Below are 21656 nucleotides of genomic sequence, written 5' to 3' on the forward strand. Positions count from 1 at the left end.
GATGCGGAGGTCAGGCGAGGGGATTGTGGAAGTGTGCTTGACAGCTCTGAGATGGCGTAACCTCCACTATTCCCTGAGCTCTGAGAGTCTGTGGAGATTTCCCCCAGTCTGCTCTATGCTGGAGGTGAGTCCCCTGGGGGCACCTCCATGCCCACTGAGATGGGTAGACCATTTCAATCACCTATGGACTATGAGGATCATATTAATCGCTAGGATTAGCTTCCCTTCTGTGCCTAAACACCCTTCTGGTAGAAGTTGAATATCTCTTATGTGCTTCCTGATATGGCCTGTCTGGCATGGGGCCGGGGGAGGTCCCTAGATCTCCAGTGCCAAGTGTTCCCCCATGGGTTCTTTCTGATGAAACATGCGCACAGCACCTTCTATGGTCATGCTCATCGCCCTCTGGTTTCCCATCTTGGCCGACTCCACCTTCAACTGAAAAAGAGCAGAGCTGGTGGACATGGTGGAGCCTGAAGTGGGTGCCAAGGATTAGGGCTGGGCGATCTGTCGTTTCTGCCCAGATTTGAACTTAACCTTTGCTCCTAGAAAAAAATCTGGGTGAATAGGTTCTATACATTTTGGGAAAAAAGGGCTGAATTCTTCACTCTTTTCACAGATTGTAAGAAAGTGGCTCTGTATGTTCGAGGCATGTGGGCTGCTAAATTCATATCTATAGCATAGATCGCCGCCTAGTGTTGGGTCCGGATGATTGCACATTGTTGTCCTGGAAGAGTCTTCGAAGTATCACGAGATAGGTGGTCCTCCCCTGGACTACAGTGCGCATGGGCATCGACTCCATCCCCAGATTGTTTTTTTCCGCCATTGGGTTCGGATGTGATTTCGACGTCTCCTGTTCGGAATCGATAAAAAACACTCTTTTCAAGGCCAAAAGGCCTTCGCTTATCCCGTCGGTATTGTTCGCGTTCGGTCTCGTGTACACTCCAACTCGTCGAGTCGGATATCTGAGGAGTCGGGTGACTCTTCGGTCATCGAGGCCCTGTTGACGCAGCAAGACTTCGACTGTATGAAACGGAGTCCATTCAAGAAGTGCCCCGTGTGTGGCTCGAAGTACCCACACATCGACGTACACCCTGTGTGTAACAAGTGCCTGTCGCCGGACCATAACGAGACCAACTGTATGGCCTGTTCCAAATTCAGGTCAAAGAAGACTCTCAAGCTTCGGCGCGTGGCGCGCCTCGAGGCACAGCGGTCGGCCCCGGCGCCGGACGACATCTTCGAAGACCCCGAAGCAGAAGTACAAGTACTTCAACTGCAAGTTTCACCTTCATTGGCGGAGGTCCAGCCCGAATCCGAGGCAGATGTCGTGGCTCTAGACCTGGAAGAAAACGTCGATGAGGTAGGGGACTACGAAGAAGTATATGGGGCCGTGGAAGATAGCTCGGAGGATGAGCTATGCCCCGTTCGTACTCTAACAATGGCCCAGGTCACGGGATCGCCACGCGGCCTTACCCACGACCTTACACCTCGATCCACGGCCCCGCCTTCCGGCCCGACTACGGACGCCTGCTCCGCCATCGACGCCATCGTCTTCGGACACCTCAAAACCTTCTAAAGCTAGCGACCCAGCAAAGGTGTCGAAAGTGACCAAGGAACCAAGCTCGAAGGGGGTACTCGAGCGGGTGTCGAGCAAGGTGGCCGAGTCGAAGTCGAAGTCGGCGACGGGCACCGAGCAAGAGTCTGGAGTCCCGAAGCAAAAAACAAAGGCAGTCGATCCGAAGAAGTCGGCGTCCGCGCCTGCGGCTGGGGTCGGTGACAGTAGCGCAGTGGTCGAAGAAACGTCTGCGCCTACGGCGGCCAAACAGCCATCATCGACGCTCGTCTCTTCCCATGGAGGTGGACAGAGGTCATCACTCGGGTCGACAAAACCATCCACTTCGTTTACCAAGCAGGTCTCGGACTCCCTCAAGCGGATACGGGACAAGGCGTCGGCGTCGAACACACCTTCAGCACCCCAACCGCTGGCCCCACCGAAAAAGACTTCGATGCCGATCCTCTACACTCTACCGCCTAAGGTGGCGCCGAAGGCCTTTGCACCACGCTTGGTGACCAAGGACTCCACAGTTTCCAGCGCAAGTCTCGGTCCTCGACAACCTCTACTGGAGGAGCAGTCAGCGCATTTTATCGACGCCGACACAGGGAAACTCACGCTGTACAAGAGGAAAATTACTTCACAGCCTCTGGAGTCGTTTGTAATTCCTCTCAAGCGGAAAAGGCCAGCACCAGAAACTCCGGTGCTAGTTGAACAAATTCCTCCACAGCCTAGGAGAGGGGCAACACCTTCACCCACTTGCTCAGAAGGAGATGAAGATGAACAAGATGAGGAGTATAACTTTCCTGCAAACACAGACACTGATGAGCAGCAGGACTCCTGGATGGCCACTGGTGATCACGGAGACCAGCAGGTTCTCCAGGACACTCAGGTTTATGGTGTAAAAACGTCTCCCACAGAAGACTCTGCGGCGTTTAATGCTTTAATTGAGAGGGCAGCTACAAATCATAAAGTAGAGATGCATGCTGACCCTGTGGAAGATGACTTTTTATTCAACACTTTCTCTGCAGCGGAAAAAACTGTGAAAACTCTTCCTATGCTAAAGGGGGTCCTTAAACATGCCACGGACATTTTCAAGGAACCCACCAGGGCTAGGGTGGTGAACCCCAGGATAGAGAAAAAATACAGGCCCGCACCTGGCGACCCAACCTACATCCGGGGCCAGTTGTCCTTAGACTCTTTGGTGGTCTCCAATGCCCGCAAGAGGGCAAACTCTCAAACGACGGGTGAAGCTCCTCCCCCGGATAAAGATTCCAAAGTGCTGGAGGCATCGGGGAAAAGGGTGGCAGCTCAGGCAGCAAACATCTGGCGCATATCAAACACACAGGCTCTGCTGGCCAGATACGATAGGGCGCACTACGACACCCTAGAACAACTGCTGCAACACCTTCCAGACCAGTTTAAGGAGGGAGCTCAGATGCTTATACAGGAGGGCAAGCTCATCTCCAACGCTGCGATAAAATGTGCGCTCGATGTTGCGGACACAGCAGCAAGGGCGATAAACACTAGTGTTATGCTGAGGCGTCAAGCATGGCTCCGCATCTCAGGGTTCAAGCCAGAGATCCAGACAGCTATCCTTAACCAGCCTGTTAATCCAGACCGGTTATTTGGCCCAGAGGTGGACACCACCCTCGAGAAAATCAAGAAAGATACGGAGATGGCCAAATCCATGGGTGCTCTCCAGTCTCAGCAATTCCGTGGGAACACTTTTCGTCGCTCAGGCAATCGAGGTGTTACCAGAGGACACTTGGCACAGCAAACGCCTTACAACAAGGGTGGGGCGCAATCCTCGTACCCCAAGCAAGGTAGAGGAGGGTACCGGGGAAACAGTGCCAAAGGCAGAGGAAGAGGCAACAACAGCTCCCGTTCCTCTGCCTCCAACAAACAGTGACTTCCTGTCACTGCCCCCCGACCATCCAACACCTGTCGGGGGGAGACTCCAACGGTTCCTCCCTGTCTGGCAGTCCATCACCACAGACAGGTGGGTACGGCAACTTATCCAGTTCGGCTATTGTTTGGAGTTAACATCCACTCCACCCAACATTCCCCCAAGACAACGTCCTATGTCAGCCGAGCACTTGCACTTATTGCAGCAGGAAGTTCTTGTAATGCTGCAAAAAGGCGCTATAGAGCTCGTGCCGGTGGAGGAAGAAGGCACAGGGGTGTATTCCCTGTACTTCTTAATCCCAAAGAAGGACGGCTCACTCAGACCGATTCTGGACCTCAGGCCTCTGAACCAGTACATTCTTTCAGAACACTTCCACATGTTAACACTGCAACAGGTTCTTCCATTACCAAACCAGGAGGGAGACTTCCTTGCAACCTTGGACCTCAAGGATGCTTATTTCCACATACCACTCCATCCTTCACACAGAAAGTATCTCAGGTTCACCATACAAAACAGGCATTACCAGTTCAAAGTTCTCCCCTTCGGAGTGACCACTGCCCCCAGAGTGTTCACCAAATGTCTGGCAACAGTAGCAGCGCACCTCAGGAGACAAAACATACATGTCTACCCTTACCTAGACGACTGGCTCGTTCAAGCCAAGTCGGAGCGACAGTGCGCCACAGACATGTCTCACACCATTCACCTTCTTCACGGTCTGGGGTTTTCACTGAACTATCCCAAGTCGCACCTCCTGCCAGCCCATGTGCGGCAGTATTTGGGCGCGACAATAAATACTCTGACTGCCACAGCTCAGCCGAACCAAGCACGGATCGACAACATCCAGTCGCTAATCCAACGGTTCAGACCGCAACACTCCCTCCCAGCAAGAGTGTTCATGCAGTTGATAGGCATGATGGCCTCCTGCATCTTTATAGTCCCGCACGCCAGGTTGCATATGCGTCCGCTACAGGAATGCCTGGCACATCAGTGGACTCAGGCTCATGGCCAGTTGAAAGACCTAGTGTTGGTGACCGGTCGGGCATACAGCTCTCTGCATTGGTGGACTCCACACAACCTTTGCAAGGGCCGACCGTTCCAAGAGCCTGTGCCACAGATTACCCTGACGACGGACGCATCTCTCCAGGGATGGGGAGCTCATGTGCTCCACTACACGGTGCAGGGACTATGGACAACGCAACAGAAGAAGATGCACATCAACAGCCTAGAACTGATGGCTATCTTCATGGCACTCAAGTCCTTCAAAGTACATCTGTGCAACAAGGTCGTGTTGATCCGGACGGACAACATGACGGCCATGTACTACATACAAAAGCAGGGAGGTACTCACTCTCCACAGCTGTCTCATCTGGCTCAGAGCATGTGGAAGTGGGCCATTCAGAGGAACATCTTCCTCATGGCGGAACACCTCCCGGGCAAGGACAATCAGATGGCAGATCTGCTCAGCAGGTACAGCCACCAAATGCACGAGTGGGAGATACATCCATCAGTACTCCGCCCGTACTTCCAGCAGTGGGGTCATCCAGAGATAGACCTCTTTGCCACAAGGGAAAACGCAAAATGCCAAAGCTTTGCCGCCAGGTTTCCTCACCCACAGTCGCGGGGCAATGCGATATGGATGAACTGGTCAGGCAGATTTGCGTACGCTTTTCCCCCAGCACCTATCATTCCGCTGGTGGCAAGAAAGCTAAAGCAACACTCGATGACGCTCATCCTGGTTGCTCCAACGTGGGCATGCCAACCATGGTACACCACGTTTCTAGAACTCTCCGTGGTACCGCATCAAAGGCTGCGCCTCACACCCAAGCTATTGACGCAGAACCATGGCGACATTCAGCATCCAGATCCGCAACAGCTCAATCTGGCGATCTGGCTCCTGAGGTCTTAGAGTTTGGCTACCTTAATTTGCCTCCTGAATGCATGGACATCATCCGAGAGGCAAGAAAGCCCACTACCAGAGCTTGTTATGCAGCAAAGTGGAAGCGTTTTGTCATTTACTGTACAGAACACAATATCAACCCGCTAGATGCATCCGTTCCTAACATCATCTGCTATTTGTTACATCTTTACAAATGCAATCTAGCATACGCTTCCATTCGGATACACTTATCCGCCATAGCAGCTTATCTTCAAAACAGGCAGCATCTCTCTGTTTTTAGGGTGCCTGCCATTAAAGCCTTCCTGGAAGGGCTGAAACGGGTCATCCCTCCCAGGACCCCACCAGCTCCTGCGTGGAATCTCAACGTGGTCCTCACCAGGTTGATGGGTCCACCCTTTGAGCCTCTACATTCATGTGAGATTCAATTCCTCACATGGAAAGTCGCTTTTCTCATTGCCATCACGTCCTTAAGACGCGTTAGTGAGCTACAAGCGCTCACAATCCAAGAGCCATTTATACAAATTCATTCCAACAGGGTGGTGCTCCGCACTAACCCCAAGTTTCTTCCTAAGGTGGTGTCGCAGTTTCATGTCAATCAAACCATTGAACTGCCCGCATTCTTTCCAAACCCAGAAACGGTAGCAGAAAGAATGCTCCATACGCTGGACGTGAAAAGGGCATTAATGTACTACATTGACAGAACACAACCTTTTAGAAAGACACAGCAACTCTTTGTTGCCTTCGCAGCCCAGCATAAAGGCAACCCCATTTCCAAAGCAGGAATAGCCAGGTGGATCGTTAAGTGTATTCAGATTTGCTATCAGAAAGCTAAGCGCACCTTAACGGTCCCCCCCAGAGCCCATTCCACCCGCAAGTTGGGGGCCTCCATGGCATTCCTAGGTAACATTCCTTTGGAAGACATCTGTAGAGCAGCCACATGGTCTACACCACATACGTTTACCAAACATTACTGTGTGGATGTGCATTCCAAACAGCAGGCAGCTGTAGGACAGGCTGTTCTTAAAACACTTTTTCAGACTTCTGCAGCCGGCACGGGCGGCCGCCGTTAATGGAGGGACTGCTATGTATTCTATGCTATAGATATGAATTTAGCAGCCCCCATGCCTCGAACTGAATATGCTACTTACCAGTATGCATCTGTTCTTGGCATGTAGGGCTGCTGACATTTATATCGCCCACCCTCCTCCCTGGCGCCTGTAGCGGCTGCAGACATTCTTGCATTCAATCATTAGCATGGACATCACTTACACGATCATACTCCATCTTTGCCACAATGGCTAAAAACAATCTGGGGATGGAGTCGATGCCCATGCGCACTGTAGTCCAGGGGAGGAGCCACCTATCTCGTGATACTTCGAAGACTCTTCCAGGACAACAATGTGCAATCATCCGGACCCAACACTAGGCGGCGATCTATGCTGTAGATATGAATGTTAGCAGCCCTACATGCCAAGAACAGATGCATACTGGTAAGTAGCATATTCAATACTGGACCAAAGTAAGGTTCAGTGTGCACAGTCCCCAGAGGTTTGGCAGAGGCTAAAGTTAGAAAGAACCTTACTCTCTAAAGTGGTAGCTTGGGCGAGCAGTAAGGCAGTATCAGAGGACAGTGTAAAGCATTTGTTGTACACACTCAGTCAGCAAAAGGTTTCACACACTCAAGAACTGAACTCTAGGCCAATTGTTTTGTATCAAAATATATAGTTGTTTTATTTTAGAACCAACAAGGTATCAAAATATACTTTCTCAGAATGAGTTGCTTTAGTTAAATACTTTTCAAATAGGCAATAGACTTTTTGATTACAATAGTTACAGTTGTTGCAACAGGCAAAACAATTTCAAATACAATGCAACACTGAGCTCAATGGGAATTTCTAGATAAATGCAATTAGTTACTTTATAGATTACTTTTCTAACCACAGGACTGGATCCTAGATTCAGTCCCGGGACATGTGCTGTTAACAGTTAAGTAAAAGCGTTTTGGTTACTGTAGTGATTTTTAAGGAATATTATTGTATTTTAAAAGTTGACACTTAAAAACTTTTTCACATAGAATCACCAATGTCATCCTATGGGAGGAAATTCACTTAGCAAGTAAGTAATGTTATTGTTACTTTTTCTTACTCAGTGTTGGATCCTAGATCTAGCACTGGTGTATCTCCTGTAAACAATTGAAAGAATGCGTTTAAGTCATACAGGCGATTTAACGGTCCCCTCTGACCGTTGATTCTGTCATTCCTCTTCCCTCCTCTTCGGCGTCCCCTGGGCTAAACCTCATCCCTTCCGCCGCTGGCTCACCCATGTCCCCCCCACTATCTCCTGCTACCGCGGACAAAGATATCCTCTATTCCTGTGATACTGGGAATCAGCCGCACCCTCATCTCCCCTCGTTCGCCTAGGCCTCTCCCGCAACGCACCACTATCTACTCTGATACTACTCCTTCCATCAGCTCCAAACCCCTTAACTGCATGCTCATCAACTGTCGATCGGCAGCACGTCATGCAACTGAAATCTCGGAGACTATCCTCAGTGAATCCATTGACATCGCCTTTCTTGCGGAGACCTGGCTCAAGGCTCACTCCTCATCTATACTCTACATGCTCTCCCCCCCTGGTTATTCTATCCTCAGAAAAGATAGGCCTGTGAAAATGGGGGGCGGGGGGGGGGAGTCTAGCCATCATTTATAAAGATGACCTCCCTCTCACACTTATCATGAACTCCGACCAAACCACCTTTATACCTGGTAGCCAAACTTATTGTTCATGGGGCCCCCCTATCCGGCTACACAATATCTATCATCCCCCTGGTGACCCTATATCGTTTGTAGATGAACTGTCTGACCTACTTTCCCTAGCCTCGATTTCCTACCCCAATAACATTTTCCTCTGTGACTTCAACATTCACTGGAATAATAATACCGACCCCTCGGTGTCAACCCTCAATGGCCTACTTGACGTTACCGACTTGATCCAACTTTGCCATTCTCCTACTCACGACAAAGGATCCACGTTAGATGCCATCATCACTAGCAAAGATTTAGCATCCCTCTCGCACATTGTCCCCATTGACTGGTCGGACCATCACCTCATCCTCTTCACGATCAACAGATTCACTCCTCCCCCTCCCCCCACAAACCTTAAACTGAAGAAATTAACCAGAAACCTCCACCTTATTCCCCCAGGCGTACTTGAGTCTAAACTCAAAGCCAAACTTCAACTCCCTCCTCCCTCACAAAATGCCAACGATATTACTGAACACTACAACAAAACAATCACCGAAATCCTTGACCAAATTGCACCAGCTAAACTTAAACCTCTAAAAAACATCCCTTCCAAATCCTGGTTTAATGCTGAACTCAACAATGAGAGACTTGCACTCAGACTGTCCGAGCGCTCTTGGAGACAACACCCCTCTCCCTCCAACCTCGCCCTCCTCAGATCCGCTAGATCAAACTACAAAAAACACATCCTTTGTGAAAAGGCCTCCTTTTTCCGCGCACAACTCGATCGAGCCAAGAATAGATCCAGGGAATTATTCACATTATCAAAAAACAATCTGCTTCTGCCACCCCAAAGCTGACCGCCACCTCTGAAAATTGGAAAGTAATTGCGAATTTTTTCTCTGAAAAAATTGGAAAGATTGACGCATCCTTTGCTCCCACTCCCCTCCCCCCCCCGCAATGTGTCCCTCCCTTCCTAGTCCTTCCTCCCTTGACACCATTCTCTCCTTCGCCCCCCTGATCCTCTCAACCCCTCTGATCCTACCCATCTCCTGTTCACGGTCACCCCTCAGGATCTTGGCCCCCCTAGCGCTCAACCTAAAAACAATGCTTCCTGGCTTCATTTTAGCCCAGTTACAGAGCAAGAAGTTCTCAACATCATCTCCAAGCTCAAACCCTCCTCTCATACCCTCGACCCACTCCCCGCCAATATGGTTCAAGATCTAAAGCATATCATCACGCCTTATTGGACTACCATCATCAACGCCTCCCTGTCTACGGGTTGTGTCCCTGCTTCCCTCCAGTTGGGCCAAATCTCACCCATCCTTAAAAATGCCTCAGTGGACCCTAACGACCTAAACAACCTTCGCCCCATCTCTAATCTTCCTCTTCTCTCGAAAGCCCTCGAAAAATGCGTCCTACACCAACTTGACAAACACATTGACTCTTTCTCCCTTCTGGATGTATTGCAATCAGGTTTCAGAAAGGGTTGCAGCACTGAAACTGCAATGCTCAACATCGTTGATGACATCCATCACTCCCTTGACAAGGGGGGGCTTCCCTTCTCATCCTTCTTGACCTTTCTGCTGCCTTCGATACTGTCAACCACTCTACCCTTCTCGATACTCTCAAAGTTCGGTTTGGCCTCAATGGCCCCGTTCTTGAATGGTTCACTTCCTTCTTCCAGCACAGATCCCAACAAATCAAAATCAGCAGTTGCCTCTCTAAACCTATGCCTGTCTCCCTGGGTGTTCCCCAGGGGTCTATTCGCTCTCCCTCTCTATTTAACCTCTTCACGGAGCCCCTCACCCTAATTCTTAAGAAAGCAAGCATCAACTACCACCTCTATGCAGATGATACACAACTTTACTGTAAAATTAAATCCCATGCAGACATTCTACACCTCAACGACACTCTAACTAAGATTCAACAATGGTTCCATCACAACCACCTGAAACTCAACCCTAACAAAACTGAAGTAATTCTCTTTGCCCCCAAAAATAACCGGCTCCCCATTCAACACTGGCTTTCTGACCTTAATGCTCTCCACTGCTCCCTCTCCTTCTCTAGCTCAGTCAAATCTCTTGGAATTAGCATTGACCAAAACATCAGCCTTTCCCCTCACATAAAAAACGCTGCCAAATGAGCTCTATTTTCACTTCTCCACCTCAAAAAAATTAAACCCTTCATCCCTGCTGATGACTTCAAATCTGTCGTCCAATCATTAGTACTCTCCAGACTCGACTATGGCAACGCTTTGCTCTTAGGCACACCTAAAGTTCACCTAGCCCCAATCAAGTCAGTCCTCAACCTTTCAGCCTGGCTTATCTCTGATACTAAAAGGCGGGATCATATCTCTCCTATCCTCAAAGATCTCCAATGGCTTCCCCTTGATGGCAAATCCATGTACAAGAACGCCTGCATTACCCACAAAGCCTTGCACCCTCAAACTCCACTGTATCTCTCCCAAAAACTCCACAAAGCTGGCTGCTCCAGAGAATTGCGAAGCTCCAATGCCCTCATGCTGGTCCCTCCCTTGGTTGAAAAGAAATCAACTCAAGCACGCTCTTTCTCCTGTAACTCGCCCAACATTTGGAACTCTCTGCAACCCCTCATACTTCAGCTTTAAAAAAGATCTCAAACAGCACCTTCTCCTCAAATATTGGGGTCCTTAATCCTGTTTACCTCCCAGTCGTTTCCTTACCTGGCCCTTTTGTCACCGTGTTACCTCTCCGCTTCCTACCTGACCGGCCACCCCCGCTTAGCTCCCCACATCTACCTCTTTCCTCCTTCCTCTAGTTTTCCTGTTCTCAACTCACTCCTCTTCATGTTCTCTTCTCTCCTTTCTCTCTCCCTAATCCCCACCTGAACCCTATTTCCCCCTCCCATCTACTCTGGCCTTCCCCACTTACTCTGTCATCCAATGCCCAATCTGGTTCTTATTGATACCTCCTACACCTTTGATTTTTATCTATTGTAACTGGCTTTTCGTTCTCATATCTAACTTTTCCTTTATGTTTTAATTTATTATTATATTATGTGATCTTTTCCCTCTGTAAAGCGCTCTGATACCCTCGGGTCTTGCCAGCGCTATATAAAACTGTTTAAATAAATAAATAAATATAATATTTGTAGTTTTTGAAAATCGACAGAAACTTTTCTGGTGAAAACCAGACAATGAATTCCTATGGAAGGAAATTCAAGTTACTGGTAGGTACGGTTAAAATTACTTTTTAGGGTAAATGATGGGCTAAAAGATGCAGCACTGAGGTCTCCTGATAACAGGTGAGTAAATCGAATTCGTTGTTCAGCTGATTTTAGATGAATATTTTAAAGTTTTAAAACTCCACACTTGGAAGAATTTCCAAGTGAAACCAGTCAATGTTACCCTACGGAAGAAAAGTGAGTTATCGGCTTTTGGGTAAGTACTCGACTGGCAGAGCTAAGGTTCTGAGCATAGACTCGGGTCTTCCAGGGTCAGGTAGGTACAGTTGATACACCCTCAGCGGCACTGGGGCAGCCGGGTGCAGAGGTAGTTAGGCCCAATGTTATCCTATGAGAGGCAGAGGGCCTTTGGTTGGTGGCTGCTGGCAAGCAGGCCACGCGGCTGTGGGAGCTGAGTTCCTGTTCACTTGCTCAGGGCAAATGGAGAAGTAGATTAGGACAAAGGTTGCACTGCCAGGGGCACTCGGGCGGCTGGGTGCAGGGTGCTTTTGAACCGTTGGGCGCTCAATGTTATTCAATGGAAAACTTGGAAGATGAACAAAGGCTGCAGGCTCGGGACGGAGATTCTTCAGGAGCGACCAACACTTCGAGGGGTAAGTTGGGATCTTGGAGGATAGGTAGGCACCTAGGAGTTGGGCACAGGGGGCCGTGGGGCGCCGGGTGCTGGGGTGTATTTTGACATCGGGAAATCTTACCCTCTGCTGGTCGCGGTTGGAGGGTCCCTTGTTGTGAGGCTGCAGGCGCCGTCTGGGTCGTCGAGGAGGGTCCTTGGGCACTGGATTTCAGGTCACAATTGCAGGGGGGACGTCCTCGTGGTCTTTGTTCACTCAGACACAGGCCGGGCTCGGCGGATGCTGACTGTGCTGGATTCGCGGTTCCTGGCTGGCACCAGGGGTGTTGCTTTTTGAGCAGAACCACTGCTCGTGGGAGTCCCAGTCTTTGTAGAGTCTCAAGGCAGGCAGGTCCTCCGGGGTTTTTGAGGTTGCTGACCACGGAAGGCGCCGGAGTTTCGCAGGAGCAGGTTCAAGGATCAACAGGCCGGTAGGGCTGGGGCCAAGTCAGTTGGTGTCGTCCTGTTGTTAGCAGCTGCACGGCAGGTCTTCTGGTTTCTTGATCTTCTGGCTTGTTTCAAATTGGAATCTGAGGAAGGAAGGTTCAGGGTGCCCCTAAATACTACATTTAGGGGAGTAACAGGTAGGGTAAGGGCAGGGACCAATGGGTCCCTGTCCTGGGGTGAGTACACCCCCTTTCTCCAGTATTAGGGGTGTCTTTCATAGATTCACATGCTTGAATATTCCCCGTCCTCGAAGTGGGAGTCCCACGGTACATAAAATAGCAATAATGCTAAATATATATATATATATATCTGTGAAAACATAATACATAATAAAAGAAGAGGAAAATACAACTGAAAACCTCCAAAACAATTCCTACATAGGAATGCATGTTAAAGAGAAAACCACTTGTAACACATTGGCTGTAGTTTGGACTAACATAATGACACTAATCAGGCGCAAGCACCCTCTAGAACCTTCTCCTCAGAAGCTCCAGTCCTCAGATTTTCGTAGCACCAAAGAGACCTAGAGTGCATGAGGAGAAGAGAGCCTCTGAGGGGAGGAAAGGGTGGGTCGCATGTGAATCTATGAAAGACACCAATACTCGAGAACCACCTATTTACAGGTAAGTAACAATTGTTCTTCTCCAGTATTAGGGGTGTCTTTCATAGATTCACATGCTTGAATAGAATAGAGAGCAGTAACCTCCGTAGAGCTGAGATTGCTAGGCACATATGAAAAAAGCCAAAGACAGTAATAATACAGTCACGTAAACATTATTAGCAATCACAGATAACACAAAGGAGGAGGGAACAGAGGCTCACCTTATTTGAAAAGATGGCGAAGCACTGCCTGTCCCACTGCGGTATCCGCTTCATTGATGGCATCCAAGCAATAATGCTTGGTGAAGGTGTGCCTGCTGGACCATGTCGCTGCACGGCAAATCTGATGAAGTAGCACACCGGCAAACAAGGCAGTGGATGAAGACATCACCCTCGTGTAATGAGCCCTCACTGAAGACTGCAATGGTTTGCCAGCTTGTTGATGGCAGAAAGTAATGGCTGAAGAAAGCCAACGGCAATTGTTGGTTTAGTAACTGGATGCCCCTTACGCAGTCGCCCATAAGCAATGAACAGTTGATCGGACTTGCGGAAGGAGGCAGTTCTGGCAATGTAAAATTTAAGGCATCGTTTGATGTCCAAAGAATGCAAGCGCTGCTCCACCGGAGACCTTGGGTCCGGAAAGAAAGTTTTTAGGAACACAGGCTCATTCAGATGAAAATCCGTAGGCACTTTAGGTAGGAAAGAGGGGTTGGTGCGAAGCGCCACGCCGTCAGGTTTGAACTGTAGATAAGGTGGCTTGATAGTGAAAGCGTGAAGGTCGCTCACGCGACGAGATGAAGTCAAAACCAAAAGCAGCGCAACCTTCCAGGTGAGGAACTTGATATCCGCCCTATGGATAGGTTTAAATGGTGACTTCATAAGTTGAGATAGGACAACATTGAGGTGCCATGGTGGAGGAGGGTGCCGAACAGGTGGGAACTTTCGGAAGAGCCCTTTGAAGAACTGGCGTATGATTCTGGGCGAGCAGAGGGAGGAAGAGCCATCGTGTCGGAAGCGAGAGATTGCAGCTAGGAAAACTCTCAAGGTAGCATGTGAAAGTCCGGACTGAGCAAGACTTAAGAAGAACGGAAGAAGTTGCTCCGGAGTAGAATGGATTGGATGGACATTTGCTGCCACGCACCAATGACAGAATCTCTTCCACTTGAGTTTGTAAGTTTTGATGGTAGACGGAGCCCTAGTCCGTCTACCGGACGAGATCTCACGCTGACGACGAGATGACCAAAATGAAGGCTGAGATGGACACTGTCAAGGCTGTTGGTCTGGAGAAGCGCAAAGAGTTCAAGAAACGTTTCCGTCAGGGCGACAAACGTTCTTTTCAGCAGAGGGTTCAAACCACTCAATGGTCCTCCCAGAACCAACAAAGATCCCAGTTCCAACAAAGGCGCCCTGGAAGAGGAAGAGGCAATAACAAACAGCAGTCCACCTCTAAGCAGCCTCCCAAGCCTTGAGTCGTTGCTTCCCTCTCAACCGTTCGCCACTCCGGTGGGAGGGAGTGTAGCTTGTCACCCGGAAGAGTGGAAAGCCATAACAAGGGACAAATGGGTGCTGAATATTGTGCAGCATGGCTACTTGCTGAGGTTCAAATCTCCTCCTCCTCAAGTGCCCCCACAATTCAAGTGCCTTCCTCAAATTCAAAGTCAGCTATTAAAGGACAAAGTATCTATCCTTCTCGCAAAGAAGGCCATAAAGGAGGTCCCGCCTCTGCGAAGAAATCAGGGGGTATACTCCTGTTACTTCCTAGTCCAAAAACGAGGAGTAGCCAAAGAGTACAGACCTATCCTCGACGTACGCCTGCTGAACAGGTTTATCAGGAAGGAGAAATTTCGTATGCTGGCCCTGCATCAGATCTTTCCGCACCTTCACCAAGAAGATTGGATGTGTGCCATCGACCCGCAGGACGCTTACTTTCATATAACTGTCTCCGTAAAGCATCGCCAATTTCATAGGTTCCAGATAACCTGGCACCACTATCAGTATCGAGTGCTTCCGTTCGGCCTCAAATCCGCCCCACGGACAATCTCCAAGTGCATGGCGGTGGTGGCTGCCTTCCTCCACAGGCGTAAGATCTTCGTCTATCCCTACCTAGATGATTGGCTACTGAAAAGCTCCACACCTGTTCGACTTCAGAGCCATCTCTCATACTGCCTCAACCTAATGCATTACTTGGGGTTGCAAGTCAACTACAAAAATTCAGTCCTCAACCCCACCCAACGGATACAAAAAACCTACAGAGCGACACCCTCCGCACCATGGTACTCTGATGAGCTTCGGCAGAAAAAGGCCTCCTGTAAATCCCTCGAATGCCTTTGGAGACATAACTTCTCCCCGGACAGCAAAATTACTTATAAATCAGCCCTTAAAGAATACCGGAGAATGATCGAAAAACACAAACGTGATTTTCTGGCATCCCGAATCCAACTTGCCAGTAATGGCCCTAGGGAAAATTTCAACATAGTGAGATCCTTCACAAACCCTATTGCGCTGACTCGTATTCAGCCTGCCTCCCAGTCGCTTTGCGACAAACTCTCTAAATTCTTTGAGGATAAGATTGAGGCCATCTATTCTTCTTTCCCCCTCCCCAACACTGTAGGGCGAAAAAAGAAACTCAATACCCTCTCCCCCCAGCTTCCCACCTTACTCGAATTTGATACCATATCAGAAGCAGATTCTCTGGCCGAACTAACCAAATGTAAATCAGGCTCACCCAAAGACTCTTGGCCTGCCAAGCAATATAAAAAACATGTGTCCCTTCTCAACCCCTACCTCAATCTCATCTGGAATGATTCACTCAGAACGGGCTGTTTCCCTGCCAAATGGAAACATGCCTCCTTAGTTCCCATCCTAAAAAAACCCAACCTGGATCCAGACAATCCCAGTAACTACAGGCCTATTTCTCTTCTGCCTGCCCCAGCTAAGATCTTGGAAAGACTGGCACACTCCCAGCTGTCGAAATACATTGAAACCAATGGTCTTCTCCATGACTCCCAGCACGGCTTTAGATCGGGCCGCAGCACCGAGTCGGCCCTAATTGAAATGGCCGACTCGGTGAGGTGGACGCTTGACCAAGGATCGAGGGCGGTGTTGGTGCTGCTGGACCTATCGGCAGCATTCGACACCGTCTCTCACAAAATCCTGCTGGAAAGACTGGAGGACCTTGGGTTGGGTGGCGCTGTCCTGAAATGGTTCTCATCCTACCTTTCGGACCGCACACAGCAGGTCTTCACACCCCCTTTCTCCTCTCCGGCCAGACCACTTAAATGGGGAGTTCCACAGGGCTCTTCCCTGAGCCCGCTCCTTTTTAACGTGTATTTCACCCCTTTGGCCAAGCTGATTGCACAGACGGGGATCAAATCTACCTCCTACGCTGACGACATTCAGCTTCTTTTCACTTTCGACTCCCATTCCGCTTCTGATCCTCTGAAATCCTGTCTCAGGGACATCTCGAGCTGGATGGATACCAATTCCCTCCGGCTCAACGCCGGAAAAACAGAGATCCTTTTTTTCAACACTCCATCCCCCCTGGACCCCAGTATATGGTGGCCAGAAGACTTGTGCCTAGCTCCCATCCCTAAAGACTCGGTGAGAAATCTCGGAGTCCGCTGGGACACTCAACTTAGTTTCAAAAATCAGGTGCAAACAGTAGCAACCTCCTGTTTCGCCAAGATTAGAACCATAAAACGCCTCATCAACTACCTGCCGACAGACTGCCGTAAGACTGTGATCCAGGCCCTGATCATATCCCACCTTGATTATGCCAATGCCCTCTACCTTGGTATCACAGCGGGCCTCTGCCACAAACTCCAGACGGTCCAAAACGTGGTGGAGAGAATCCCGACCAGACACCATATTACTCCTCATCTCCGCAAATTGCACTGGCTGCCCATAGCAAAAAGATGTGTGTTTAAGGCCATGACACTGGCCTTTCGAGCCTCAAGGGGCAGGGGATCGGCACATCTCAAAAACACCCTCCGACCCTATGCCAACTCCAGGACTCTACGGTCCAATACCCTCCATTTCCTGGAAACCCCCCGATTCAAACGATCTCGGGCAGGTGGCAAAACCTTTGAGGTTTGTACCTCTCAGTGCTGGAACAAACTTCCATTAGCCTTACGCACTTGTCAGACAGAATTAGTCTTCCGTAAATCCCTGAAAACACACCTATTCCCCTCTTAAATCTGGATATCTGCCCCATGACCTCTTTTTTTTCAGAGTTTCAGCGCCGGGACGCCCTGCTGGGGCCGCTGCGCGCTCTACAAAATTCTCAAATAAATAAATAATACACTATCTGGGCGCCTCACTGGACTCCGCAGAGGCAAGCGTGTGTCCTTTCGAGGAGAGGTTGTCATCAATGCTTCTGAAATGCTGCACCCTTCTCGACACCCAAAGTCCTACAGCCAGACAAGTGTCGTCACTTCTGGGATCGATGGCCTCGTGCATCTACATTGTGCCCAATGCACGCCTTCACATACGGCCTCTGCAGTAGGCACTCGAGGACCAATGGTCTCAAAGGGCAGACCACTGGTAAGATCGTGTCTCTCTCCATTAAGTTGCCAGAGACTCAATCAGATGGTGGATGAAACGCTCTAACCTGCTGCAAGGAGTATCGTTTCATCAGTCGCCTCCAACACAGACAGTGGTCACGGATGCCTCAATGCAAGGCTGGGGAGCTCATATGAACCAGCTTCAGGTACAAGGTCTCTGGTCCGAGACAGAAAGAAGTTATCCTATCAACTTCTTGAAGCTACGGCCGGTCTATCTGGCGCTCAAGTCCTTGTACCCGTCTCTTCAGTCCAGCCACATTCAAGTTCAGACAAACACAACAACAATGTTTTATCTGAACAAACAAGGAGGCACCAGGTCACAAGTTCTGTCTCTGGAAGCTCAATCCATTTGGTGGTGGCTTCTGGTGAGAGGTCTCTCCATCGTGGCAGTTCAACTTCCAGGGATCCTGAATGTTCAGGCAGACGTCCTAAGCAGAGACTTCGGAGAAGCACACGACTGGGTGCTCAACGAAGACGTAGCTCAGGAGGTGTTTCGACAATGGGGAGTGCCAGACATCGATCTGTTCGCAGACGCAGCAAACGCGAAATGCCCCGTCTTCGCGTACAGATTCCCCCTGCAGGGATCATGGGGGAATGCACTTTTGATCAGCTGGTCTCAGGCATTGCTGTACGCTTTTCATCCACTCCCTCTGATCCCGGCGGTGATACAGAAGTTCTACAGGACCAACACCAGGATGATCCTGATAGCGCCGGAGTGGCCATGCCAGTGGTGTACCCAGATCTCCTCCAGTTGTTGGAGGTTCCTCACCGGAGGCTGCCCTGCCGCCCGGACTTACTGACCAAGGACGAGGGGAGGGTGTTTCATCCCAATCTCCCTTCCCTTAGTTTGACTGCATGGCTCCTGCGGTCGTCCAGTATGGCCTCCTAGACCTTTCGGCTGACTGCATGAACATTCTTAAAGTAGCAAAGAGGCCCTCCACTAGAAAGTCCTATGCTTTCAAGTGGAAGAGATTTTACATTTGGTGTATGGACAATGCTCTTGATCAGACTCAAGGTCAGAAGCAGGTGATTCTCCCATACGTATTACATTTGACAAGGTCAGGCCTGAAGTAGCCCTCCATCAGGGTTCACTTAGCAGCGATCACAGCGTATAGGAAGTCTCCCTCCCAGACCTCATTCTTCCTGATGCCTGTGGTCAAAGATTAATTGGAGGGGCTTAAGAAAGTGTTTCCTCCAGTGAGGTCCCCCTCTCCTCCCTGGGAGCTTAACGTTGTACTTACCAAGTTGATGGGTGCTCCTTTCGAGCCTATTCATAAGGCATCTTTGCAGCACTTGACCTGGAAAGGTGCTTTCTTGGTAGCTATCACCTCAGCCCGCAGGGTGAGTGAGATTCAGGCCCTGTGTTGCAAGTAGCCTGACACGGTTTTTCATGCCAATAGAGTGGTGCTGAGAACACATCCAGGCTTCCTGCCCAGTGGTCAATAAGACCATCACACTGCCTACTTTCTTCCCTCAACCAACTACTCCCCCGGAGAGATCTTTACACTCCCTAGATCTCTGGAGGGTTTTGAATTTTTTCCTGGCTCGGACTCTTCCATTGAGGATGTCGGACCGGCTCTTTATCAACTATGGTACAACTAAAAAGAAGTCTGTCAGCTTCAAAAAGGTCTATCTCTCGATGGATCGTCTCTTGTATAGCTCTGTCTTACCAATTAGCTAACAAAGCATTACAGGGCAAACCACGTGCACATTCCACTAGAGGGAAAGCTTCTACAACAGCTCTCCTTCGCAACATTCCGATATCGGAGATTTGCAAGACAGCTACATGGCGCTCAGTACATACCTTTACCCGCCATTACTGCTTAGATTCAGATGCACAGGCCGATGCCCAAGTGGGACAGACCTCTTTGAGGAATTTGTTTGCATAACTGCATTATAAATGTGATGTTGATTCATGTTTTTTTTTCTGTGTACTTGGTTGCTCGTCCGCAAGACTTTGGGTATGGGCTTGCTACTCTATTCATAGATTATGACTATTGATGAGTATCCCCTGGATGAGAAGGATTAGTTACTCACCTGTAATCCTAGTTCTCATCCAGGGGTATACTCATCAAAGTCATAAGCGACCCTCCCTGCCCCCCGGACGAGCATTACTGCAAAGTTATTGTATGATGATTGCAGATCTACACAGGTGCTTATGCACCTCCAAAAATAACTGACCTAACTGCCACCAGTGGTGCATCATGGGAGCAGGGGGTCACCTACAGGTCTTAAAGGCACGGTACCCCTACTGTAATGCCTTAAAGGCAAGGTGTCAGTTTTCTTTGTTTTCTTTATACTCTACTGCTGCCTACTGGCAAATGCCTGCAATTTCAGGTTTCTCTATGGCAATAAAGCATTGTTGTATGACAAATGTTTACTGCTCTTTTTTCTTCCTTAGAGATTGTGAGAGTATAGGTGCTACTATACAACCTATGTAATTTCAGCATTTTGGCCATTATGGAAATGGTTTAGGCTGCATATATATATATATATGTTTTCACATATGCATATATAGGTATATATATATGTATTTTTCTATATGCTCCGGGATCCCGCACATAGGCGGGGATTATTCATAGATTATGACTTTGATGAGTATACCCCTGGATGAGAACTAGGATTACAGGTAAGTAACTAATCCTACACCGCCTGCTGTATTTGGGGTTGGATGGTGTAATGTATATTTTTTGTCCCTCACCACCAGGTAATACCTGGTGGTGAGGGTCAGAAGAATCAAAAACAACCTCCCAGGGTGTGGTGGTCATTAGTTTTCTTGTTTTTTAGAAGCAAACTCTCACATTGGGGATTTGTCTCTGAAAAACAAAAAAGTTCATAGGTTTGCTGGATGCCGTCAATATCGACGGCAGACGTCCACCAAACATTTTGTAATTTGAAGGATACTTTTTGTACCTTCCTTTCAAGGTACAGAGAAGATGTCTAAGCCAGCTGTCATCTCTAAATTTGACGTATGGTTTGTCTGTCAGGCTGGCGGAAGTAATGTCTCTGCCACCCTGATGGATTGAATTCCATCCACCAAACTTAAAGCTGACCCTCAGTTTATAAATAATGTAATACTTGACTTAGTGGCTTGTTGATTACAACTTGAGCAGAAATTAGAATTTGTGGGTGTAAAACAGGCTATTTCAGCTAAACATTACACACAAAGTAGCACAAATTCCTCTGTCGGTGTAATAAATGTTGGATAGATGAATTAATCAACATTAATGTTTAGAAAATGAAGAAATATAATGAGACACTTTCTTAGGTTGATAGTTTGGATGGAACAATACGATTTGCAGAAAGTCTCGCACAATAGTCAATGTGTAGAAATAAAAGTGTTTTGTGCAACAATATTGATTTAAATGAACAAACATGTATGTTGTGTTCACAGGATCCCCGTCTCTTGATGACGACGTCATTTATGATCCTGAGAATTCAAGTGATCATCCTGATGGCGAAAACGCAGGGGGTAAGTTAAGAGTACTGCGATTGCCTTCAGACTGCGTTACAGATGTCTGCAGGTGCTACACTGTGAAGTTAGATAGTGGTAAAAGTTCTCTTGCATCCGTTAAGTTTGCGTAGTTGGGGGGACATGTGCAATGGACATCGTAGGCGTCAGGTGTGGGTACTTGCATCAGTTGTAGGGGCACACATTAAAAGTGAGTGGACTTTAGGCTCCTCCACATGGTGGTGAAAGTGCTTCGATAGTACTCCATGACTCTACCCTGAGATCCTGTCAGCTTCCTCCCAAGTGAGCAAGGAGTAATTGCCGCCACACAAAACAGTGTATGTTACTGAACAAAGCATGACACCGCTTCCACTGTTATTAACTCACCTGCTTTCTCCTGACATCCCTCAGCCTAGGCGACCTCTTGCCCCCTTCCCGTTTATCGTCCTGCGATGGGAGGTTCCAAAGATTATTTTGATCCATTGACGCGGATGGCCTTGCAGTAAGCACCAGATGTTTGTAATCGGTGGGGGTGGTTGCTGTGTCTCTACCTGGTGCAGATGCTGACCTTGTCCATGGGCCTTGTCCTTAGTCCTCTTTTCTGCACAACTGGCGGAAACCTTGGTTGTGTCTCATAACCTGAGCAAGGGTTGGAGATGGTGCTA

At 48.8% G+C, this 21656-nt stretch overlaps 1 protein-coding gene across 11 annotated transcripts in view; it reads left to right on the plus strand.

The window, feature by feature from the left end:
- LOC144770912 (uncharacterized) overlaps positions 1-21656 on the plus strand; it is a 347728-nt gene that overhangs the window by 272864 nt on the left and 53208 nt on the right. For all 11 annotated transcript variants that reach the window (XM_078655722.1, XM_078655727.1, XM_078655721.1 and 8 more), the window contains one exon: positions 20935-21012. In XM_078655722.1, the coding sequence (XP_078511848.1) occupies positions 20935-21012 (78 nt within the window). The remainder of the gene's footprint in view (positions 1-20934; positions 21013-21656) is intronic.

This window comes from Lissotriton helveticus, chromosome 7, assembly GCF_964261635.1.
Source record: "Lissotriton helveticus chromosome 7, aLisHel1.1, whole genome shotgun sequence".
NCBI lineage: Eukaryota > Metazoa > Chordata > Amphibia > Caudata > Salamandridae > Lissotriton > Lissotriton helveticus.